This window comes from Argentina silus, assembly GCF_951799395.1.
Source record: "Argentina silus genome assembly, chromosome: 16".
Classification (NCBI taxonomy): domain Eukaryota; kingdom Metazoa; phylum Chordata; class Actinopteri; order Argentiniformes; family Argentinidae; genus Argentina; species Argentina silus.
In genome coordinates, this window is record NC_139670.1 from 3,594,815 (window position 1) to 3,621,052 (window position 26,238).

The following is a 26,238-nucleotide window of genomic DNA, read 5'->3' on the forward strand; positions in this document are numbered from 1 at the left end:
TAACTTATTGAAAATAAGTAGCACAATAATATACTCATTTATTTATTTATTTTACTTATCTACTCAATTGCATCTTATCATTTTGCATCCTTGTCCTTCTAGTCAGTTGTCATCAACTGGGTTTGATTGGGGAAAGAATGGATGTTATCAGGTCAGCAGGAAAAACTACACTAGGCTTATTTCTAACTGTAGACTGGATATTACTCACTTACTTACTGACTGACTTACTTACTTACATAGGCCTCATCACGCCAGGTGGTGTGTACGATCTCATCTCTTCCTGTCTTAGCCTATTTTGGAAGCTTCCTTTCAGATGAGTCCTAGTCTAGTAAGAATGGGTATTCTTACCCTAGTAAGGCCCTAGTAAGAATGGGTATTCTTACCCTAGTAAGGCCCTAGTAAGAATGGATATCCTTACCCTAGTAAGGCCTTAGTAAGAATGGATATTAACACGTCAATATTAATGCTTCCAAAGATAGGATTTAGTACAGTATTTTCTTTATTCTATAAGTTATATTTGGGACATTAGTTTACCAACTGCCCAATTGATGTATAAAAGATTTAACGTTTTGTTTATTTAATATTTAATTCACTAGGTTGCTTCATGCAGATGTGAAAGCTGGGGTTCAAACCCAGGTCTCCTACAATGCATGGAGGACACAAGCATCTACCATTAGGCCAAGAGGACATCCTCAACGTCTAAGGGCGACACTTTAGTTTACATGTCTCAGGTAGGGTTACCTCATCAGGAGAGCATGGTTTCTAACCACCTCTGCTACACAGGCTTGATTTGGCAGTTGTGTGTGATGAAGGTGACATGTCAAACATTGAGTAGACCACTTTACATGCTTTATTTCAGCATCCAAAATAATTAAAAACATCTTGATTTATTATACATGTACAAAATAAGTACAGATTCTCTCGTTTAAAACCATGAAAGTGTGTCTGCATCAATTTAAATTTTTTACTCTTCTTTTTTTAGAAACCCTTTGCTAAAAAAGGAATGTAAACAAACAAAACAAAAACAACAGGATCGGGAGGGTGTGTGCTGTTTAGTGAAGGGGGGAACATCCACAGGGGCAGAACAGACATGAGGGTAAAACAACAGTCAACAACAGGTGGAAAGTAGATGGAAAATTAAATGACAACTAGGAGCACAAATCCACTTGCTTAATCTACACCAGACATGATTGCATGCGTTTTATCCACAGTAAGCACCTTTCAGAGGAACCCAGTTATCGAACCAACACTTTAGTAAAGAAAACAATTGCACTGCATTGACAACAAGACATAAGTTGGTTTTAGTTAGTAGCACCAAAGATCCGGTATTTAGGCATTAGTGGCAATAACTAATGACAAGGAAAAAAACACTTCTCTATCAGTATTAAACACCACAAACTGGACCTCAAGAGTTGACAATAGCACCTTGTTTCTTTTCAATGATACTCTTGCAGTGTAAAATATACCCTTGAGTTATGAAAAATTTGAGGGTGACATCGACTTCTATACAGTATACTGAGGTAGCCATTAAGGTATCAAAATGAAGGTGAGCTCTTTTTTATTGCTAGGAATCCACGAATTACTTCTTAAGAGCAACTTTCAGGTGTTTTTTTCTTTCTCATGAATTTAGAACAAGAAGACACTTCACCGTCGTTTGTAAGATTTATTTAACACCAGAAAATGGTACATAGCATTTTTGCTTTCATTGTCCTTCCGCAGTGGTCAAAAGTCACCTGTGTTTCATAGTGTGTTCTTTTTTTTTCTTTCTCTTTTTCAAACTCCAGGGGGGATTTTACACTTAAAAAGCATATATTATTTTCTTGTTGCCAGTGGAAACAAAAGATTCTTTTTTTAAGTGTCCTTAGGTTGTAGGTTTTGGTTGAAGTAGCAGTCCCAGAAAAACATGTTTCTCCGAATCGAAAAAAAACACGCAAACACCATCTTCAGGGGCGTAGATTTAAGCATGTGGATCGATGGCCGCCAAATGAGTTTTGAATGCACAGGTTTGCAAAAGAGATTGAGAGATGACTGCTAGAAAAAAAACAAATTCATGTCCAGATTTCTGTTTTTTTACAAGAAGCAAACGGGGCCAACTTCGATGCCAAACTCCTGATCAGGTGCACCAACGTCCATAGGAGCGATGTCAATGATGGGCAGGCGGGAGGTTTTTGATGTTTTGTAATCGATGACTGTCTTGCCCCATGTGCCAGTGTGTGACTGTAAAGAGAGAGAGAGAGAAAGAGAGAGGGAGAGAGAGGGGGGGGGGGGGGAGAGGGGGGGGGGGATAGCCGTGGTTAGAAAACAATACTGGTGCCTGGTGATTGATACAATAACAACCACTGCGAGAGAGAAAGAGAGAGAGAGAGTAGAAGAGAAAGAGAGAGCGAGAGGGAGAGAGATGGAGTAGGAGAGAGAGAGAGGGGGAGTCTCACCGTGCAGCCATCCTCGGTGACGGTGTATGTGAAGCGGCTGTTGCCCTCGGCTCTGATCTCGATCTCGTTGGATCCCTGGAGCAGCACGGCCTTCTTCAGGTTGCCAGAGGCCTCGTCCATGTAGGCGATGCTGTTCTTGCAGTGGTAGGTGACGTTCTGGGATGCCTCGTTGGACATCAGACGCATGAAGGCCATCTGGATGTTGACGTCCTCTGGGTCAGCCCCATCGGTGCCATACTGGAACTGTGTGTGTATGGGGGGGGGGGGGGGGGGAGGAGTGGGGTTGTCAGTGCAGTCAAAGGCAACTGAGGTGTAACTGAAAACGTGATCTACACTGATTATTGCTAGGATACCGCTCCATCATTTGTAATGGCCTGTCATTATATAGTTGTATGGAATGCATGCATTAAACCAGAATCTGCAGCGGAATTACCCCAGCAAGTGAAAATAGTGAATACAATCAGGATTTGACAGTTACTATATGCATCAATTTGATTATATCCCATATCCCTACTACATATGTTAATACAGAATGTCCTACACTATGCTATTTCGAACGCCCTCAATTCTAACAGCAACTACTTTCCCCAGGAGTCTCACCTGGAATCCACCGGTCATGGACTCTCCGAACCAGATGTGCTTCTTCTCTCTGATGTTCTTGCTGGTGTACCAGTTCTTCATGGGGATGTTGGTCTGGGATGGGGACACGCAGGTCTCGCCGGTCTCCATGTTGCAGTAGACCTTGATGGCGTCCAGACGAGAGCCCTGGTTGGGATCCACAAAGTACTGGCCTGTGGGAGGAGAGGACAGAGCAGAGGATGAGACATGAAGAGGGGAGGTGAAATGTGATGATGATGAGATGAGGATGATTGATGGTGAAATGTGGATGATTGATGGTGAAATGTGGATGACACTGACCGCTCTTCCACTCTGGGTGGCACATCCGGAGGTCACGGCACATGCGGGCGGGGTTCTTCTGGGTTCCCTCAGGACTGCGCAGGTTCTCGATCTTCTGGCTCAGGCTCTTGAGGGTGACATCGACCTCCATGTCGCGGTCGCGCATCACGTTGGCGTCGTCGGCGCGGTAGCTGCGGAGTGGGTCGGGGCCCTTCTCCTGCTGACGGGGGGCGATTATGTCCACTCCGGGGCCGGCTTGGCCGGGGGGGCCGGGGGGTCCAGGGATACCAGGAGCACCCTGGGAGGGAGGGAGGGGAGGAGGATGAGATGGGGGTGGTTAGGAACTGAGGCTCTTAAGTGTGTGTGTGTGTGTGTGGGGGGGGGGGGGGTGGGGTGGCTGTGTGTGTGTGTGTGGGTGTGTGTTGAGGATGAGGGAGTGGAGCTCAAAGTGAGACTTACAGAGGGTCCCATCTCTCCATTGCGACCACGGGGTCCGGGGGGTCCGATGGGTCCAGGGAGACCGTTCATGCCATCTTTGCCAGCGGAACCAGAGTTACCAGAAGGTCCCTGTAGGAGGGAAACATTAAAACCACTCATTTAGGTCCATGAACAGTCATTCTAACAGTCATTCTATTGCACTGTCACAGTCAGAAAACCCAGACTATCAACAATGTTCAGATGTAACAGAGTAAAAAAATATGCAACTGTTGCACTCCTTGTTGAATACCATATGAACACTGTAGTGTTTATCAGACTTGTACATATACCGTGCATTATTATTATTATTATTATTATTATTATTGATTTGGAGTCTTGATTTCAATGACAGTATGTTGTCAACCATTCAGTACAGTGATGTACTGCAATATCAATAGAGCCATGTTTTTTTCCTGACCATGTGACCTAACCAGGAAAAACTGGTGGTAAAAATAGATGACAGGAGGTCATGTGGTCAGGAAAACTCATGGCCCTGCGTAGTACGGTCGTTACGTGGATGTTGTTGCAACAGAACGCAAACTCACTCTGGGTCCAGCAGGTCCGGAAGAACCAGCAGGTCCTTGCTCTCCAGAGGGTCCCTAGATGCAGAAACATGAAATAAATCAAACATCACATCTATATTTATGATGATGAGTGTACCGAGTCATTTCAAGCTAAAGAAGCTGTCCACAAAAATGCCAGTAGACACTAAAACAATATTGTACATGCATTGAGCGGTAACAGAGCATGCATTTGATTAGACAAGAGTTTTAATGGTTATCGTAAGATATATGATATGATTCAGATATGAATATATATATATATAGAGAAGATATGTCACGAGATATGAGTGGTTCTTCTTCTGGTCTGATTGTACTCACATGAGGTCCGGGGAGACCATGCATGCCAGTGAATCCTCTGTGTCCCTTGTGTCCTCTATCTCCTGCTTCTCCAGCCTCTCCCTTGTCACCACGACCACCAGCGGGACCCTACAAACACACAGGTCAACGGAAGGTCACCAGGAGGTCACCAGGAGGGCCAGATATGTGTCAAGGGTGTTACTGTTTGACCCCTCAAGAGGTTTATGAATGGAGAGAATAATGATGGAGAGAATAATGATGGAGAGAATAATGATGGAGAGAATAATGGTAAACGTACAGCAGGACCACGGACGCCAGCGGGACCTCCAGAACCAGCAGCACCAGCAGGGCCCTGAGAGGGAGAGAGAGAGAGAGAGAGAGAGAGAGAGAGAGAGAGAGAGAGAGAGAGAGAGAGACATGGTTAGTTTAGTCAGGTGCATATTGCAATACATGAAAAAAAAAAAACTAAATCAATTGTAAATCAATTGTAAATCAATTGTAAATCAATACAACAAAACAAAAACACATCAGAGTTACTCCTAGCTACTGTGACTGTACTACAACGACTGTCTGTCAGTCCAGAGGTGGAAGAGTTGGCCCTAGAGGCACTAATCACTTACAGCCTCTCCACGATCACCAGACTTTCCTGAGGGTCCCATGTGGCCTGGGGCACCGGGAGTACCAGGGGCACCAGGAGAACCAGCGTTACCAGACTCTCCACGGTCTCCCTACACACACACACACACGCGCGCGCGCGCGCACACACACGCACACACACACACACACACACACACACACACACGCGCACACACACACACACACACACACAAAGGAGGACAAAATGTGAGTGTATGTCACAGTGCATCATGAGACAGATAATGCTGACATGTACTACAATGACAACACAGACGGACGAGTCATGAAGGGGTTAATGTCGCCTGGGGACAACCATGGGGACAACAATGTAGATATACTGTATATCATTTGACAGGAAATCTACTCATATCTATCAGTCAACATCACTGCTTGCCACCGAGTGGCGATAGAGAGCTGTATGGCAGCTAGATCTGACAGCATAGGGCACAGGTGTCAAACTCTACGGGTTTTTGCTCTTCCCATCTACTTGATTGATGAATTAAGGTCACTAATTAGTATGGAACTCCCCTCACCTGGTTGACAAGGTCTTAATTGAAAGGAAAAACCAAAAGCCTGCCATGGAATGAGTTTGACCCCTGTGGCACAGGGAGACTTACCTTGGGGCCTGCAATGCCATCGCGGCCAGCAGCACCATCATGACCTTGAGATCCCTGTAGGGTGGACAAAGAGGACAGTCATCATATGTCACTATTGAGCAAACAGAGGAGATCATCTACATCAAATATAGCGATGAACAACGCTGACGCTAACATGCATGTATAGATGACCGGTGACAGAGTTAGCTGCCGTCATGCTAATGCTAGTGTGGGGGATGGAATTCAGAAAGACCCTCTTACCTCACGACCAGCCTCACCAGGGGCTCCAGACAGACCAGGGGGTCCACCGGGTCCGGGGAGTCCACGCTCGCCTGAATTACCAATACCTCCCTGCTTACCGGGATTGCCCTGACGAAGGATAAGGGTCACAGGTCAATATTCTGAGGTCAATAATCGGAGGTTGGGGGCGCTTAGTGGCGTAGCACACTAATGCGCTTACCACGTAATCGCAAGGTTCCTCGTTCGATTCCGACCCTCGATCTATCTTGCATGTCATCCCTCCTCTCTCTCACCCGTCCTTCCTGTCAATCTCTACTGTCTCTATTCCCATAAAGCAGAAATGCCCTAAAAACATATTTTAAAAATAAAATAAAAAATCTGTGGCTGAAGACGAGGGGCTTTGACAAGGATCGGATCCTTTTCTACTGTAAAGAGAGCTATGTTATGCTATGTTAAAGAGAGCTGTGTTGAGTTGTAATCCTAATCCAGGCTAGGATAGGACAAGTGTCTGTGGGTGTATTCTGTCTAACAAGGGGATCTAGATCACAGGGTGTGTTCTGTCTAACAAGGGATCTAGATCACAGGGTGTGTCTGACTGTCTCTAACTGCACATCCTATACACCATATTTAGTTTATCACTGTATTCGCTCATTGTATTCATAAGCTTTTGTACACTGTCATATACTGTATGTGTATACTGTATGTATACATAAATGTATATCAAACTTTTCATTCATTAGCTTCTTCAAACGTTTGGAGCCTTTGATTGGGTGACTTGTGTGTCCGTTATGGAGGACAGTTGTGTTTTAAGGGGGTTTGTGTTGGAAGGGGAGACACTTACTCCTTCTCCGCGGGCACCAGTGAGACCGCGCTCTCCCCTTGGTCCAGACAGACCAGTAATACCACGGCCTCCTTCAATACCCTTAGGGCCTAGAGTTCCAGGAGCACCCTAGAGACAAGAGAGGGTTCATTATAAGCATTAACCTGGCATTAGATTCCATTAAAGGGCAATTCAATCTTTTTTTTTTAACATTTTTTTTTTTACTTGTACTGCAACTACAGTGAAGGGTTTGGGTGCGGAGATGTGCTGGTGGGAGGGGGCTACTTACAGCGGGGCCATCGGAACCAACGGATCCCTTCAGCCCAGGAGCTCCTGGGAGTCCAGCAGCTCCGACCTCACCAGGGCGACCAGCAACGCCGGTCTCACCACGAGAACCTCTCTGTCCCTCCTTGCCAGTGGGGCCGGGGCCTCCTGGGGGTCCAGAGACTCCCTGTAACACAGTCAGGAGAGGATGGTGGTTGTTAATGGTGGGGCTCTGTTTTGGAGGACATAAGTGTGTGCGTGTGTGTGTGCGTGTGTGTGTGTGCGTGTGACTTACAGCGTTGCCGGGGGGACCAACTCTACCAGCAGCACCAGGGAAACCAGTAGCACCCTACAGAATGAACACAGGGAGACACACTGGTCACTCTCTAGGCCTCATCCATGATCCATGTCCACACCCTCAACACACACACTGACACCGTTATACACAACTCTATAAAAGAGCCTGTTTGTGTGGATCTGGGGGCCTGAAGCTGCTGATGGTAGGAGGGTGTACTTACAGGGGGTCCAGCACCACCACGAGCTCCCTTAGGTCCAGAGTTACCAGCGGGACCCTGTGAACGCAGACCTCAGTTAGAAGCACATAAATACACACGGCACAAGACACACCTCAGTCAGGAGAAGCCTACGTCTCATCCTTCACCCTACGGTGGGAGACTATTTGACTCACTTTCATACTGTAGGCCAGTGGTTCCTAAACTTTTAATAGTCATGTACAGCCTGTCGGTTACTTTGTAGCATAATTGATATTCTATGAACATTATCCCTTACATATTAGACATTGTGATAATATTATTCTGTTGGATAGGGTGCATGCATTTATTTTTGGTACTGAGACTGCAGTTGGCTATTCAACAGGACTGTTTGGGAAGGTAAATCACAGATTTATTTCGCGTACCCCCTAGATCGATCCACGTACCCCCGGGGTACGCGTATCCCACTTTGACAATAGTGGCTGTAGGCAATTCACTTTTTAGGTTTTTAAGTTATGTGCTCCTATAAGATTAACACGACCTGTGCAGTGTCTTTGTGAAGTGACAAATAGCGAAAGGGAAGATGTTCTTATCAGCGTTTCTCCTTGGATGTAATGGATATCTGGACGGGGGTGGAGGAGTCGAGAGCTGACTTGGTCTTAGACGTGTACCTGAGGTCCAGGAGCACCAGCGACTCCACCGGGTCCAGGGGCACCAGCATCTCCCTTGGGTCCAGAGTCACCAGACTCTCCCTTAGCACCAGGCTGACCATCAGCACCCTGGGGTGGGGAAGAGGAAGAGGAAGAGAGGACGGCATTGGTCAGGACTGGATATGGGATTCTGACATATATATATATATACACACACACACACACACACCCACCATTCAACATTTAACAAAGCTTTGCATATGATCACAATATTAATCTTGAGTGGAACTGTTTTATACTGGGAGGTCATACTCACAGGGGGTCCGGCAAATCCAGCAGGTCCGGGGGCACCAGACTCACCACGCTCACCCTGGTGGGGTTATGGCAGAAGATACAGAGGGTCAGAGGTCGGCTAGTTGACAACACCCACAATCCTCTAGTGTTTTAAGTTATTAACTAGTTTCTACTTAAATACTTTCTACAAGTATCTACAAGCACATAGATACACACATATTGTGTATCATGTGATCAATTGTGTGTATCATGTGGTCAATTGTGTGTATCATGTGATCAATTGTGTGTATCATGCGATCAGAGGTTACTCACAGGGGCACCGCGACCACCGGAGGGTCCAGCTGGGCCGGAGGGGCCACCCTCACCCTTAAGGGAGAGAGGAGAGGAGGAGGAAGAGAGGAGAGGAGGAGGGGGAGGAGGGAGAGGGAAGAGGAGGAGGGGGAGGAGGAAGAGGTTTGAACTATACAATAATAATACTATATCATATATTATATACAATAAATATACTATACATGATATATTTACAATTCATTCAAAGTAATACTGTTTATGTACTGTACATACGTTCATACTGGGATTCATTTCAAAGGGTTTTTCCTCTTACCTTCTCACCAGGAGCACCAGAGGGTCCAGGGGACCCGATGTTGCCGGTCATTCCACGGACGCCATCTTTTCCTGCGGCACCTTCTGCACCCTTGGGACCGCCATCACCCTGAAGAGAGAGAGAGCACCACATCAGCGCACGTACATCCACAACCACAGACTGACCACCTAAAAGCAACTGGTCTGATAAACCAATGAATGTGTATTACATCCTATTTCAATCATGATTTGATTGTTATCTGGCTTGATGTGTTTGTTTCTATTTTTTTCCCCCCGTAAACTAAAATGGATGTTGCTGACCACAGTTGCCACAGTGACACAGTTTACTACTGTCCTAAATCCTGTGGTTATTGTAACTCGGTGACACTGTTTACAGTCGTCAAGTCAACCAGACCTGGTTGATTGATTGATTGATTGATTGATTGATTGATTGATTGATTGATTGATTGATGTATTGATTGATTGTAGATGTGTATGATGATGAAGTCAGACACTCACTGTATCTCCCTTCAGACCGGGCAGACCACTAGATCCACGCTCACCGGGCATGCCCTGCAGACCTGGGGCTCCCTGACCACCAGGAGCACCGCCAAGTCCACCCTCACCCTGTAGAGACACAGGGGTAGAGGAAGACGAGAGGGGAGAGAGAGGGGAGAGGGGGGAGAGGGGAGGGAGGAGAGGAGAGGGTGGAGGGGAGAGGGGAGGGGAGAGGGTAGAGGGTAGAGGGGAGGGGAGAGGGTAGAGGGGAGGGGAGAGGGTAGAGGGGAGATTAATTTCAAGTGCATTTGCCCATGTGGGGTAACAAATCACATCAACATCCATGTTCATTGTACTAACAAACAGTGGTTACTCCATAGACAGATCAACATATGGAAAGGTACCGATATCCAAAAGTCAAATTCCGTATCTAACCAGATCCTCAGTCTTCACATCGTGTGTGTGCGTGTGTGTGTGCGTGTGTGTGCATGTGTGTGTGTGTGTGTGTGTGTGGGAGAGTGGTTCTGTCCATCTTACCTTAGCACCATCGTTACCAGCAGAGCCAGGAGAACCACGGGATCCAGTAAGACCAGCAGGTCCAGTGGCACCACGCTCGCCAGGGAAGCCTCTGTCACCCTGGGGGAGGAGAGGGAGAGAGGGAAGGGGGGAGCACAGCTATTAACCATCAGCTCTGGAGTGAATGGAGTCCTAAAGCAGAGGGTTTAGGTGGCAGCTTATGGGCTTAGGTCTCATTTAGCCTGGGGGAAGGCAGTCTAACCTGTTTGGGTATGAAGCTAGTCAGTCTTAACAAAAGTGATCTAAGTCAGATAAAGTGGATGGCCAAGATGCTAGACTGTGGGTTTCACATCCAGAAGAGCTGTGGTTGTACTTACTCTGGACCCAGACACACCGGGAGCACCGAGCTCACCAGCTAAACCCTGGGTGGGAGGGAGGAGAGGAGAGGAACACATTAGAATACAACAACAGGGCCGCAATTATCATCAACAGTGAATAATCACGTGAGCGGCACATTTAAAAAAAATAAAAAAATCATTGTTACTGTAAACCTTTACATTGGAGTTAAGTCTGTACTGGAACTGTGTTTGTCTTATACATCAATCACATAAAGGGTTACTGGTTAAGAAACAACTGAGGGGTGAATTCACACAATGAATACATGCAATTCATAAATAAATAACATCAGAGTGAATCTCAGTTCTTACCTGGTCACCGGGCTTGCCAGTCTCTCCAGTGCTGCCCTGGGGACCAGGAAGTCCCTGGAATCCAGGAGGACCAACAGGTCCTCCATCTCCCTTATCTCCGCTGCCTCCCTAGAACAAGAGAAGAAGAGGGACAGAGATTGAGTGATGCTGCTTTTATTGTGTTGATTAATGATGTTATAGTTGTGTTTGTTTTTAATCTCCTCTTGCACCGTATTGTACAGCACTCTGCTGATGTTTTGGTTGTTCTCGTTTTTTTTAATCTGTTCCTTTTTTCTTTCTTTTGTGCAATATTGTACAGCACTTTGAGCTGCATTCTTATGTATGAAAGGTGCTATATAAATACAAGCTTATTGTTATTATGACTACAACACAATGGCTACACAAAGTGTTACACATACACAACATCATATGATGATGTGAAAATGATGGTATACTGATCCATTCTTCATGATTAGCGCACCATCATATCAATTCAAAAGCGTATTACTATTACTGGTAATACATACAGCAGGGCCGGAAGGTCCAGGGGCGCCAACATCACCATCTTTGCCAGCGGCGCCCTAGATGGGAACAAAACATTTCCGCCGTTAGAAAACACAACAATCCACACAGTGGCCTATAGAGAAATACTGCATCCTATTTGACTGGATCAATGATCTAGTCTCTACAGAACATGTGCATGGATACAGTACACCCTGCATGAGTCTCTTGTAAATAGAGCTGACTCATCATCGATAATGACTTGATGAATTGATGGATGGTGGTTGTAGCAGAATGCTGTGCACCTAGCATGGTGCTATGCAATAATGATCTGTCTGTCAAGGCTGTGAGGATTGCTACATGTTTTCTTCTGTCTGTTGAAATGAATGAAGTACTTACAACAGAACCAGCAGCTCCGTCCAAACCTCTCTCGCCAGGCTTGCCACCCTCACCCTAGAAAGGAGACAAAAACAGCGGCCATGTTTACACTCAGGAGTCCAGTACGTGATGAAGTTTGTCACAACTGGACAGATCCACTCCTACCAATAACGTGACATTATACAGTATGTGAAATACTGCTTTCTATAAAGGTGTATGAAACACAAACCAATGGGCAAGCATTAGTGGTTCTAACCCTAACCCTAACCCTAACCCTAACCCTAACCCTAACCATTAGAGGGTGTGTGTGTGTGTGTATGGATGTTACAGACTAAACCAAAGGAGGATGAATAGGACAAACTATTAGATTATAACTAGAGTATAGAACTAGAATATAGAACTAGAATATATCGCTTCAGTGATGTCACACAGAGAGGTAGCGTCTGCCCTCACATTGGCTCCCCTGGGTCCAGGGAATCCCATGACTCCGGGCTGACCTCTGCTTCCAGAGGGGCCTGGGGGTCCGGAGCGCCCATCATGTCCAGCCACACCCTGAGAAGAGAGGAACGGGATTGGAGACGTTATTTTGAGAATGTGCCTTAATGAATCATGGAAATATGCAGGCCCCTTTCTTTTCTTTTTGAACAAAGTCATTGTTTTTGAAAGTTAAAAGTTGTCACATCCTCTCAGTGACGTCCACATACAGTTTATGGAGTGAGTATTGGTTTTGTACGTTATGTATCTATTAGTACTTACAGCGGGTCCAGCTTTGCCATCGGGGCCGGGGCTGCCAGGGCTACCTGTCATTCCCTAGGGCAGGGAGAGAACAGCATACATAAGAGCACTGTACTACTACTGCTACTCCAGTCCTACTGGGTAGGGAGACAGATGAACACACATCAGATTCTATCTATGAATACACAATACTCAAGGCTAACCATACACAAGGGTGAGGGGTGAACAGGTAACACTCACCTTGGATCCGGGCATGCCAGGCTCGCCAGGGCGACCAGCCTCACCAATAGCTCCCTGAGGTCCCAGTGCACCGTTAGCCCCACGCTCACCAGGGCCGCCCTATCACAGGAGGGGAGGGAGGGAGGGGAGGTGGGTGAGACCGCTGATGTAGACCCACGATGCCATGCTTGGAATCCGATTATCATCATAAAGCCATTCAACGGATATTTCGTTCTAAATGTGAGGCTATATGTACAACGTAATGTTACGCTAAACTACTAAGCTTACAATGCAGTGTGACTGCCTGTATGACTCCATAGAGCCCTTAATTCAGATGCTGTGTCAATGTTCATCGAGAGATAATGTTTGTCTACGACATTAGAATGACTTCGTAGGGAGCTGCGTCCAGGTATGACGTCCGTTGAACGTTACGATTCCGTTGTCCACTCACCTTACCACCAGCAGCTCCATCAGAGCCAGGGAAACCACGGTTACCAGGGGCACCCTAATGGAGGAAACATACACAGACATGTTACAGTAGAGTACATATTATGGGATATCTAAGCAGCACAGGGCTTTACTGACAAACAGCATACAGAGTCCAATGGGAATGTATCATACAGCATACAGAGTCCAATGGGAATATATCATCAGCATACAGATAGATGGGTTTTAAGATCCTACACATTAACTCTAGGCTGGATTAAGGTCATCTGATGGTTGAATGGTTTTTCATATTCAAAATAAGAACTGAGTAGCTGATTTATCATCGCATGGAAAGGTATTGTGATCTTAAGATGAGTGTGTGTGTGTGTGTGTGTGTGTGTGGGGGGGGGGGGTGGTCAAAAAAGGTATGGGGGAGATTGAAGGTGTCTGATAAGGAGTGTGAGGGTGGTGGTGGTGGTGGGGGGGAGGGGGTACACACAGAAGGGACAGGCTGGGGTACTTACACGCTCGCCGGGGGCACCACGACCTCCAGCACCACCGGGCTCTCCACGTGCACCTCTCTTTCCCTCCTCGCCTCCTGGCCCGGCGGGTCCCTGCATACCAACTGGACCCTGGGGGTGGAGAGAAGAGAGGGGAGGGGAGGGGAGGGGACAGAACCAGGTCAGACCTGCTGTAGACCCCTACACTAGTCACCTGTCTAGTGACCGACACCTTCAGACACAATAGACACAGATGTGCAAGTCTGGACAAGCAACAGCAATACTGCCACTGTAATACTGCCTAGATGAATCCATGTTATTACATTACTATTACAATATGCATTAATGTTATCGTAAGATGCATGTAAAATATTGTGCAAGATTGTGTCTCCATAGTTGATGGTAAACAGTGTCGTATGTAACTGCTGCACACTTACACCCTCTCCTTTGGCACCGGGCTCTCCCTTGGTTCCAGGGGCACCCATCTCACCCTGTCAGGGGAAAACAGACAGAAACAGTCAGATCAGACAACGCTCCTCACGGCACGGTGCTGGACTAGAATGCTGTATGTCGGTAGGGATGAGAACGGCTGATGATTGTGTGGAGAGGAGTTGTAATATGTCGGTTTTTGTTTGAAAATAACTGTGGTACTCACATTGTTACCCTTGGGGCCAGGGGCACCACCGGAACCTGTTGCTCCAGCGGGTCCACGGGGTCCGGGGAAGCCAGGGGCACCTGCGATACCAGAAGCACCCTATGGAACAGACAAGAGGAACAGACACAACCACAGTTGATGCACCAGTATCACTGCAGACTGTGATCAATGGATGAACGGATCAATCAGGTTGACAGATCCACAAGGGTTTGTCATACTTACAGATCCTCCCTTGGCACCAGCGGAACCATCAGATCCGGGGTTGCCCTGTTTGGTGAGAGAGGGGGAGAGAGAGGGGTCATTTAGCTTCAGGTCAGAGATTAATCAGGTCAGGGATTATGTAGTGTACCCTATGCGGCAGTTTCCCGGCCACAGATTAAGCCCATTCCTGGACAACAACACACTTTCAATGGAGACTTTCTATTGAATATTCATTGAAGTCCAGGACGTGACTTTGTCAGTAGTCTGTGTGTGGGGAAGCGGCCCTGTAAGGGCAAAGATAAGCCTGAACAACGTGACTCACAGCAGGGCCAGCACCTCCAGCGGCTCCGGGGTTACCAGGCTCTCCACGGGATCCTTGGGCTCCCTCGTTGCCACGGCCTCCCTGAGCGCCACCCTCTCCCTGGAGAAACAGATGAACAGGAATTAGTATGTGTGTGTGTGTGTGTGTGTGTGTGTGTGTGTGTGTGTGTGTGTGTGTGTGTGCGTGTGTGCGTGTGTGTGTGTGCGTGTGCGTGTGTGCATGTGTGTGTGTGTGTGTGTGTGTGTGTGTTCAAGTGCATGAGTACTGTAGGTTGTGAAATGATTCACTGTCTGTGTACAGGTGAATGCAAGTCCAAATATGAATATCACTGTTTGCTTGTATGAGTCATCCTGAACGTGTCTAATAGTACCAACAATCCTGAAGCTACGGTCCAATCTACTGAAGGAAAATCAACAGAGCGGTTGGACTGTTCTGTGGCATTTAGTATCAATTGTTCACGATGGATTATGCCCATAACTGTTTGACTACACAGTTAGCCAGGTAATGAGGTGAAGACTCAGACTTATTTCATTTGTATCATATAAGAGTAATAGTTGACTAGTAGTTTACAAGTAGTTATTGTGAATGTTTTACAGGATGGTTCTATTCCTCCTGGGAATCCAGTCATTCTCTCCTCTAGAGAGGTGGCCAGTTTTCAGGACCATGGCGAGGGCAGCAGGGGAGGGAGGTGGCAGCATTCCTTTCTGCTACCATTGTGACTGCCAATAGCCCCTGGTCCTAGCATAGATGACTTTTTCTTATGATGACTGATGGATAGATGATTCACTTACTGCTGTAAGTCGCTTTGGATAAAGGCATCTGCTAAATGCCATAAATGCAAATGTAAATGTAAATGTAAATGTAAATGTAAATGTAAATGTAAATGTAAATGTAAGGTGTTGTTCATATGCCACCTGGTGGCCACAGCCTCTATGTGATCCTGGTGGAGCTTAACATGGTTCTAATAGAGCAGGGGGAGGACAGGCCTGGGGCCGACACTAGTCCCAAAAGACATTAAATCTAAATTAATCCAAATCAAGCGCACCTCAAACGCTTTCAAGTGTTTGATATGTGTATCTGACCCATTTGTAGGGGAGGAGTATGTGTATGGAGGGGGTGGAGGAGGGCTTGGGGTGGAGGGTTTGACTGACCTTGGCTCCAGCACCACCAGGGAATCCAGGGGGACCAGATGGGCCAGTGGATCCCTATAGGAGTAAAACAAAAACACACGTTCAATTCACAACTCTGGATCAATGCAGACAGACATGGCAGAGGGCTTTAACTAACTAGTGGATAACACAACACGTGGACATATACAACAGCAAATAAATTAATCATTTTGTACAATTGTGTAGATTGGGCTGGATGGTAATATACAATGAGAACGGGGAACGGAGTACTTACAGGGGGTCCAGCAGCACCACTGTTACCATCGTTACCACGGGCACCCTGCAGGAGAGAGAGAGAACGTTCAGTGAAAGCTTCTCTAGTTTCAGACACTTACAGATTCATATTAAACATACTAAACATATATATATATTCTGGGAATGACAGGTATTAACCACGGCAGCCATGCAGCTTAGTGCAGTCTAGGGTTGATATCTGCGGTCGGGTCACAGGTCACTTCAAGGTGGCCAATATGTCAACACTGAAGGTACAGTACTGGGGGGGTACTGCGGATTTTGAGAGAGTTGATCCTTTAATATGGCCAGTATGGCACCAGACAGTGAAGGCAGGCCAGTAGCACAGGTAGTAGAAGTAATTCAAGCTGATATCAAAATCTTCTTATTTTACGTTATGACTTAAATGTCAGAAGATATGATACTATCGGTCAATGCTGAAACATGTTTTCACTCTGCACCTGTAGTTATGCGCATATCTTTTTGTTAGTTTTTAAGCACTTTCACAGACTTTTGTCTGTAAGAGAACAATATCACAATATGCTCCAAATATCCCAATTGATGATAATATGGACTGTGGTCCCGACTCCCGACTCTTGTGCAGTAGGTTAGTGTACTTACAGAAGGTCCAGCAACACCAGGGCGACCTCTCTCACCAGGCAGACCACGAGCACCCTGGGAGCAGAGGGAAGGGAAGCAAACGACAGTTAGGGGACGAGGAACTCACTAGCAATCAGCAGATACCCTGCAGCTAATACAGGCGCTATCACACAACATAACATAACATAACATAACATAACATAACATAACATAACATGTTATCTTCTGACATGATAAAGCACATGAGAGCAGGTTGACGCGACGGAAACAATGAGAAAGACTCACCATGGCACCAGCGGCTCCGTTCTCCCCGGGGCTTCCACCCTCTCCCTGTGGACAGACACAGAGAGGAGCAGGTGAGTCATACACACACGGGAGCTGCATTCAACTCAAATCAATGGACTTTATTGGTCCCTGGTGGGGCCATCGGTAGATGGACCTCTTACCTTGGGGCCAGCTGGGCCACCGTCTCCCTTGGCTCCATCAGCACCGCTGTATCCCTGAGGAGAGCATCACAGAACATCACTACGAGGTTTACAAGGATATGTCATGTCATGTCAATGTCATAAGGATACGTCACGTCAATGTCAATGTCAATGTCAATGTCATGTCATGTCCATAGAATATGGTCAGGTTCATATCTTGAAGACGGTACAAATGCTGTTGCAGCTGAAACGTTGGTCTGTCTTTGTGGTGTCATAAAGGACTGGGAAGCTGGATTAGTTGCGTCCCATTTTCTTTTGTTCCTCTGTGTAATCTCTTCCATATCTCATCCTTCCATACTTACTCTGTGTCCCTTGATGCCGGGAAGGCCGGGGGTTCCGGGGAATCCACGGGCGCCCTGTGGGACAGGAAGAGGAGGATTATGAGAGACTCTTCTTCAGAGACAGAAAGTTATAAACATAAAGTTTTATACATGTGTTTTCTATCACAATTGTTCTCATGATTAGCTCCGTGGAGCAATATCAGCATAAAGTGGAAACATCCATACACAGCCATAATGTAGAATCCAGACCTGATCAAAAACATATGTCAATACTTTCAAATAAATGAGCTGTGCCTGATTTTTTTTGCCTGGTATAACGGAACCATTAATGAATAGTCCCAAATTCCAGGCTAAATCAAGCACACATCACATATATATGAGTATCAACATGTGTATTTCACCCAGTTGTGCTCTCATGAGAAACTCAATCACTGTGATCATCCTAAGTGGAGGATTTAGATTTGGGGTCAGGCAGAATCAGGGTCAGGCAGAGCTGTGTGGAGCACCTGATGACCCCTGACACCTGACCCTTGAACTCTGTGGTGGGAGAGGACCACTCACCTGGGGGCCAGATGCACCACGCTCACCGGGGCGACCAGACTTGCCAGCCTCACCCTGTGGTGGAGAGATGGTAGAGGTTAACAAAACAGGGAACAAGAGACCTCAAACAGCAGTGCTTATAATGCGAAACAATGATTAAATTATAGAATACTTAAAGGGGAGGTGGGGCAGTGCAGGGAAAATGACTTCATTGCATTGGACTGTGTTGTAGAGGGGGAACAGATAACTCACATCATCTCCGTTCTTGCCAGGGGGGCCACCTGGACCGCGAGATCCCATGGAACCCTAAAAGAGAAGAAACAGATGAACAGGAATGAGTGTGTGTGTGAGTGTGTGTGTGTGTGTGTGTGTGTGTGTGTGTGCGTGTGATAAGGTCAAAGGTCAATGATAGTAGTCAATAGTAGGTCATGAACTGTACAGTTGTTATAGCTGCCAAACATCACACATGTGTGGAAGATGCATTCTCCTTCCATCTCTGGCAGGGTATGTATGCTGTATCAGCCTTCCAACTACTGACAGGCAAATCCATTAACACCTAACATCTATAAATGTAAGCCAGTACAAGCCAGGGTTCAGTGATGTGTGTGTGTGTGTGTGTGTGTGTGTGTGTGTGTGTGTGTGTGTGTGTGTGTGTGTGTGTGTGTTGGCTGTTCATGGACAGGAACTGATGTTGGCAGATGTGTGTCAGTGTGTCAGATGGTGTGACATAAACAGGAAGTGTTATCATTTCTGGTATTACTCACAGTAGCTCCGGGCTCACCAGGCTCGCCTGCGTGGCCATACGAACCCTGAGGACCCTATTGGACAAGAATAGTATAGATTAGACCATGTGACCTGGCTGGCATACAGCGCAACACATATCTCTTCACCAATGAAGTCCAGTCCTGAAATAAACAGTTTTCCAACAGGAGAGATCTACATATCTATAGACCCACAGTATTAACTCACTACTCAACTATTCCGGAACACTCACCACCTAGAGTGCAAAATGTTCCATGTGGTATTTACCTAGCAACAAGACTTTGATTGGCTACAAAATGAAACATTTATGCATTTTTGGTGAATAAAGTCACCCTTGGCACTCTAGAATGATGATCATTTCTGTGATTTTATTCACCCGTAGCACTTAAATGAGTTAAAAGGGAGCTAACTTAGAGATCTAGATGATATGATGGTACTTACCAAGGGGCCCACTGCGCCGCCTGGACCACGAGGACCCATTGGGCCCTGTTGGAGAAAGACAACAAACAGTTGATGAGCAATAGAACTGAACCTCCATGTGTAATGTTTGTGAGGATATTCTACATGTTTCAAAACAGTGAAAGATGGAATGGAAAAAGACGTAGCCAATAAGGGTGAGCAATCTTCACCCAAGGAGTAGCATAATAGTAAATCTGTGCAGCATCATATAAGCATAATAGTAAATCTGTGCAGCATCATATATAAGCACACTCAAGCATAACCTCTTATTATAGCCTGGCTTCTTTCAAGAGCTACACTTGTTCGTAGCTTTCAACCCTGGTACATAAGATCTGTTTGTGAGATCTGATCACTTCAACTAAACTTTTAGCAGAAGCTTTCACCTAGAACACACGGAGGTCATGCATCCACAGCGTGGAGACTATCTGCATTTCTCCAGCCCATATTAAACAGAAATGTTGTCATCAAGTACTCTGTATACAGTCAACACTGGAGTGGGGGGTGCAACCCAGCATCAGACCTCACGATGAGGCTTCTCTCACTTTGACTTCAGTTCAGCCTGGAAATGTTGCCTAACTACTGAGACACCATGTAGGAAACAGAGAGGAGGACAGCCTTACTCTGGGGCCAGGCATACTGGGGCCGCCGGATTTCTTATCACCGTAACCCTGGGACATCTGAGGAGAGAAGTTCTGAGGGAGAGGAAAGGAGAAAACGTTATTAATCGATTACTAATCATGTTTTTTTAGATAGACAGTATTTTAGATCAATGTATTCTCGAACATCAATGGAGGACCATACAGTATATTACAGGCTACTGTTGATGACCCAACAACAACAATAAACTGATCTATACATTGAAATCTATACAGTAATGTAATCTATACTGTAATGTAATCTATACTGTAACATGGTTAATCCAACAATGTAGTACATCAAACCCTCACAACGGAACTCCTTTGAATGTTACCGTTGAGGAATAGTCAACATTCTCAACTATCACTTGTAATAGCAGACTCAGGTTTTTATGGTTCTCTCATTAATTCTGTCCTATGTGAACTGTTTTATGGTCTTCTTATGTAATCTCATGTTGTCACATTGTTCAGTTCATCAGTTTTACATTGGCCATTGTGTTGCTATGCATCGAGATGTGATTTGACCATGAATAATTAAGATCTGAATCTGACTCTGACTCTGAATCGGCTCCATAACTGGGGCTTTCCAGCTGAGGGCCAGGGAGCTGTCCTCTCCAACAGTGCTGAAGTCAGCAGGGCCATCTAGCTCAGAGCTCCACCGATCTCTCCTCTCAGGTGTAATAGACCTGTGTTACAGAGGTGGTTGGGTGACCTGCAGACTGAGCTAATGCCCAGGCCTTTAGCTCAGAGGGCTAACACAGCCTTACAGCTTATAACACAGGAGACCCAGGTTTCGAACCCTGCAGTCGATCACAATTAGATTCTGATAACTGGGGCTGATAACTGGGAGGTACACAGGGGATGACACCCGATCTGGACAGGAAGTCACTTACTCCGCCAAGGCCAGGGGTTCCTGGGGGGCCAGGGGGGCCAGGCCTACCGGGCTCGCCGGGGATACCATCGTTGCCGGGAAGTCCGGGAAGACCCTATGGAGATGGACAGACAGACAGACAATTGGTCAGACACTCTTCGCACCACCCACAGCTGACTAGACTTTATTCATTGTCACTATACTACAGACCAATCCTCATGATGCGCCTCATAAACATGGATAGCACAGTAGGTCGCAGCGTTTCTTACTTTCCTGTCACAAGATTTCAGAAAATTGTTGATTGAATGGTACGATGGTGAGCAGCGACTGGGCGAACGACTCCCTAGCCAAGCGACCCATGACCCATAGCAAAATTAAGGTCTGTTACTTGACCTTGCAATGATCAAAGGTCAATCAAAGGTCAGTGGGTCAATCAATGTGATTACATCTTAACTTAATTGATCGTGACCTGGGATAAGTGGACTGTGGCTCTCGTGTGGTGCAACAACGGCTTATCAATGACAAATCAGTCTATTTAATCGAATAATCAATGGGAGTTACAGCTATCAGACACCACCGATCTGACACGTATGTCAACCCCTTGTTTTGACAGGTAGGAAAAGGGTTCACAGATCATTCTGCACTCAACTAAAGAAACTCGGCTGACAAATAGGCGGCTGTTTGCAGTGTAATGTGTCTGCTATTGTACTACTGTGTGTATTAAACAGAGAAGGCCGCACAGAGAGTTCTCTTAGACGTGACCAGGGAAGAAAATATGTGTACTTCTGAATGCATAAAACACACGTCGGTATTGCCAATGACACAGAAGTCATAGGGACCACTAAGCAGATTATTACTAGCCTCTCACTGGCTGGTTCAGTACAGTACATTGACAAGCAAACATCTCTGAACCAGTGTTGTATCAGTGAATGCATCTGCCAGTAGGCCTAGGCCTTGTTTGTTGTTCTCATAGAACCGGAATGGTCAGATTAAATTGAATGGAATTGAGAAAAATTTAGAAAAAAAATACAACTGGGAACCTACATCATCACCCTTGGGGCCATCGTCTCCGGTGGGTCCCTGTAGGAGAGAAGAGCCACAGAGAGAGAGAAGATTAGGTGTAGAAGTCCTCCTTTAGTTGTTACAATGCATGAGAGTGTTCTACTGATCCTATAGGTACTATAACATGTAGCATGCATTTCACCTGTTTTTACTTGATGGCAAAGCTTCAACAAATAAGACATTTTAATCATACTGAACATATAGGCTAAATCTGTATGTTCTGTGTAGGTCAAAGCTTAATCCATGGTCGGTATGAACATGAATGCAGTAGTTCATACAGAGAATGGATTACTCACTCACATGTATGCCTATTCAGCCTAAGAATAAAGAAGTTGACTAGGAAAGAGGTGACTAGGAGTAGAATTAATATATATTTGATAAATACCTCAACTTCAGGTCCCTGGGGACCTATAAAATCAATGAGAGGGAGAGATCACGTTATTACCCCCTTTAAAAATCATATCAAACATGAACACTAATTCTGGTTGTAAGACCCACTTCTAGTTGTAAAAGCAATCAATTCTCAAGGAGGGAAAATTATGAATCTGTTTATCATGTTGACACAATGAATGGGGTCGATAGTATGTTACCCAAAGCACCGAAAAGTGACAGAGCCTTATAGGCCTAATGCTACATAGAAGATAGCGAGGAGAAATTGGCCTGAACATTTGCATATTCACACATCTCCAGCATCGAGCAGGTTAAATCCATTAACGGAATAAAAAAAAAGAATATCCAAGGCGATTCTTTGCTGCTCTTCCTCAAGCGGAGTGTCCATTACAGCCAGCCAGTCTGGACTGGTCGCCGGTTGCTCCTCTCTATTTGCTCCGTCCTCCTAATTGGGGACTGCGGCCTGCTAGTGGCACTAGGGGGCGCCAGAATGCTACAAAATGCACAAGGTATGATGATGAGATCAAGTACCATCAGCGCAGATGGGGCAGCATTCGCCGTCGGGGATAATTGGGTCGGGGCAGTCAGATGTATCCTCGCAAATCACTTCGTCGCACATAACGGTTCCACTGTCGCAGACGCAGATCTGGCAGGGCTCGGGTTTCCATACATCCTTGTCATTGTAGGACTGGCCGTCCAATGTGCAGCTGCCGTATCCGCCTGAAAATGGATGGAGAGCAAAGGTAAGTGGAAAGAAATAGAACAATGCACTAACTTGGCCTGAGCCAAAACAAGAATCTAGGGCAGGCCTATGATACTTTAGCCATGTTTAGTCTGTGAACTAGTTGATGACATCACCCGAACAACGGGTGTATGGGACGACATGGATAGGCATACTTGGATAAAACCATTTGAATGAACCTGTCATATCCACTGGAAAAGTCCAATAAAACAAATAAAACAAATCAGAAATACTCCTACTATAGCCTTAGCGCTCCCCGCTACCTGCTTACTGAACAAATATTTAAAACCATCTCCTGTGGGTTTTACCATCAGATATCAGTAACTGCTAAAAGACTTTTCTTAAATGGTCTATTAGGCCTACTAGGCCCCCGAAGTAGGGTTTGATTGGCTAAACGATTTTTTTATCATCTGTGGAAAAAAAAAGTTTTTCACAAATTAATTGAATTAGGCCTCCTGTATCTACGCCTTTATAAAAAAAAAAGATAGGGTGGGGCACGACATAGGCCTTCATGACACTCCTCAATTAATGCCATTGCAATACCAGTATCTACCACAGAGGGGCGCTCCGACACCGCAAAAAAACGATTACTCTGGCCCACCCGCCCCTTGATACAGCCACGGTGATTCATTGATGTCTAGACAATTCCACGACGTCGGGGTTCAACTATTTTCTCTTTAGAAAGCTATTCCCTCTCCTTTTTCTAATTCTAAATCAAGACAAAGAAGCGCTGTAATATCCAGGCAAACTGGGGATAACTTTGTAAAGTTTTCTCCCAGGAGAGGTATCAATAATCTACAATCAAAATGACGAGATAGCCCATGTTTTCATCTTTCAGTATTTAACAATCTATTCCAGTCCAGAGGCAATTCTTTATTGTAGCCCAGTACGCCATTATTAGCCACGAATTGTGATGAGAGGCCCCAGCACACGCTCTTTGAGAAGAAAAATAGTTGGTGATAAAAAAAACTTTCTAGCCTACTTTTAATTAAAGTATTGACTTAAACATAGGTCGTATACTGCTTTCAAGGGGTTTGTATATTTGCAGTATGTTCCAATTGGACCCCTCACGTCCTCGCGCATTGCGCATCCAGGTTCTGCAGCTGCTGAATTTCCCTTGCCCGGAGGACATAGAATTGCGCGTGAGCTGGGGACGCACTGAACATGAATCTGCACGCCCCTGTGCTCAGCCATGTAAGCGGAACAAATATGAAATCCACCTTCAATATATCGGGATTTGGCCCACAGAAAACACCGTATTAGGCTATACACCATTTCGATGTGTGTTTTTTTGCCAACTACTTGAAGCCAGGTGTCCCATATAGAGCAGGCATCATTTGCCACATCCCAAACCCAACTGAAAAAAGGCGCAGCATCCTTTTTACGCGCTATCCAGTTCTTGAGCGTATGCAGTGTCCCACTGTCCCATAAACTCAAATCAATGTGAAAGTGTTACTTACTATCGTCCTCGCCTTGACCTCTCGCCAAAAGCACTGTTGCGCTGAGCAACAGCGCTAACCGAATATCCACAAAGCTGAACATGTCTAAATATTAGACATGTAGACTCTTTGAGGCAAGGGGAATCCTGTTTTTCCTCAGACTCCAATCATACAAGTGGGTCCGGTCTGTGTAACTCCAATTCAGACCCTAGCAGAAACTCCCGACTGCCTAAACAAATGAGTAAGCTTGGCTTTTATATGCCAAACGTTTGGGGAGGTCCCGAGCCCGAGCGCACCAGAACACATGCATGTTCAAGGCTCTGCAGTCCCTCCTTCGCTGGTTCAGTGGGGGCCGTCTTAAAACACGTCAAACAAGTTAACTTTTTAGTTAAAACGTGGACGTTCTAGCATTAGTGCGAAGTTTTTGCTTCATTCGGATATGTCGTCACATCTTTGAGAGATATAATGGATGCTTTTTCTTATTCAAAACATTTTCATTCAGGGTAAAAAAAACGAATTTCTTGCACTCAACTTGAGGCAACGTGTCAAGGACCTTTCCACGTTTTCATCAGTTTGTTGTTGGGCTATTTAACCATATTGAAGACAGTGCAGCATACACCTGACAAATGCAATATGTTTTTTCATGTAAATTGAGTTATGGAATTGTGAAGAGACAGTAAAAGTGTGAGTTGTGGAACTTAAAATGACTTAGGCTTTATGTGGTTTTGGTGTTGTTCCCACTGGTTTAAAGTTAATCTGATTTGATTCTTTTATGGAATATGGGAGATGATGGGATTATGATTTCAACAGGTCACAAAAACTGCAGCTGGAATTAGCCTAAGGGTTGTCTATTTCTATGCATGGAGATCCTACTCAAGGCTGACTCAGGGAAGCCCTCAGTTCTCACGTAGCCGGCAATTCTCCTATTGGGTGCATATGTTGTTTTATTGATTGAGACCAAAACCGTTTAGGCCACATTGTTAAATCCTACAATGATTTGTTATTAGAATGACATGTAACCACTAGGGTGTAGATCCAGCAAGTGTCCTTCAGGAGGAGTGGGAACAGTGGCAGGTTTAGACAGGGGTGGCCCAGCATGCTGTGAATCGTGCAGCTGGTCTGATACAATGATCCTGTAATGGATATGTATTGTAACATAACTTAAACATATTGTTGATGTGATTTTTTTTTAGAATAAATGCATTACCTATATTCAATGTCATTTCCATTTCTACTTGACACCAACTCAGTGACTGACATTGTGTATCAAAACAATATCAATGTCCATATGATAAAAAAACAAAACATAGTACGGTTCTAATATGTTTTAATAACAGATAAATGTTTTCGCACAATCACTCACTGATATGCAATGCTGTGTTTGGACTGTCCAGTAGACAGTATTACAATATTATCTCTAATAAAACACAACCCATATGGTGTGAATGTTACTCTTCTTATCAGATGTAACGTGATTCATTGCGATTTTATTTAAATCGTCCACATTTCACGTTTGACACCACATACATAATCCAGCGCGTCCAAATCAGGGTTTGGCCCTCCTGTGTGTATGATGTTACACAGAGTGAGAGAGAAGAAAGAGAGAAGAATTTGGCAGTGTCACAAAGCTGTGGACACGTTGCAACTTCTGTAACCATGGCCCAATTTGACCCCACCATTTCTTCTCTCTCTCTCT

The 26,238-nt window shown here is 45.4% G+C and overlaps 1 protein-coding gene across 1 annotated transcript; it reads right to left on the reverse strand.

Moving 5' to 3' along the window:
* Positions 1 to 827: 827 nt before the first annotated feature.
* Positions 828 to 24,758, reverse strand: col1a1b (collagen, type I, alpha 1b). Its single transcript, XM_083687327.1, has 50 exons — positions 24,564 to 24,758; positions 22,893 to 23,081; positions 22,357 to 22,379; positions 21,954 to 21,989; positions 20,932 to 21,024; positions 20,024 to 20,095; positions 19,386 to 19,430; positions 18,947 to 19,000; positions 18,435 to 18,488; positions 18,204 to 18,257; positions 17,664 to 17,717; positions 17,323 to 17,376; positions 17,162 to 17,206; positions 16,898 to 16,951; positions 16,281 to 16,325; positions 16,028 to 16,081; positions 14,877 to 14,975; positions 14,576 to 14,620; positions 14,354 to 14,452; positions 14,136 to 14,189; positions 13,723 to 13,830; positions 13,224 to 13,277; positions 12,794 to 12,892; positions 12,575 to 12,628; positions 12,272 to 12,370; positions 11,840 to 11,893; positions 11,467 to 11,520; positions 10,961 to 11,068; positions 10,631 to 10,675; positions 10,275 to 10,373; positions 9,759 to 9,866; positions 9,262 to 9,369; positions 8,970 to 9,023; positions 8,680 to 8,733; positions 8,385 to 8,492; positions 7,741 to 7,794; positions 7,518 to 7,571; positions 7,248 to 7,409; positions 6,980 to 7,087; positions 6,160 to 6,267; positions 5,920 to 5,973; positions 5,287 to 5,394; positions 4,965 to 5,018; positions 4,688 to 4,795; positions 4,352 to 4,405; positions 3,789 to 3,896; positions 3,351 to 3,627; positions 3,033 to 3,223; positions 2,433 to 2,675; positions 828 to 2,217 (listed from the first exon to the last, which is right to left on the reverse strand). Exons 1-50 carry the CDS (start codon positions 24,643 to 24,645, stop codon positions 2,071 to 2,073), a joined length of 4,341 nt encoding a protein of 1,446 aa, XP_083543453.1. The 5' UTR covers positions 24,646 to 24,758; the 3' UTR covers positions 828 to 2,070.
* Positions 24,759 to 26,238: the final 1,480 nt, after the last annotated feature.

Coding starts and splice junctions, on each gene's coding strand:
- col1a1b (XM_083687327.1), bottom strand. CDS start 24,645: ATGTTCAGCTTTGTGGATATTCGGTTAGCGCTGTTGCTCAGCGCAACA. Junction 21,025..21,953: donor ATGGCCCCAAGGGTGATGAT/GTAGGTTCCCAG, acceptor CCATCTCCATAG/GGTCTTCCCGGACTTCCCGG. Junction 7,572..7,740: donor GTGGTGGTGCTGGACCCCCT/GTAAGTACACCC, acceptor TTCATTCTGTAG/GGTGCTACTGGTTTCCCTGG.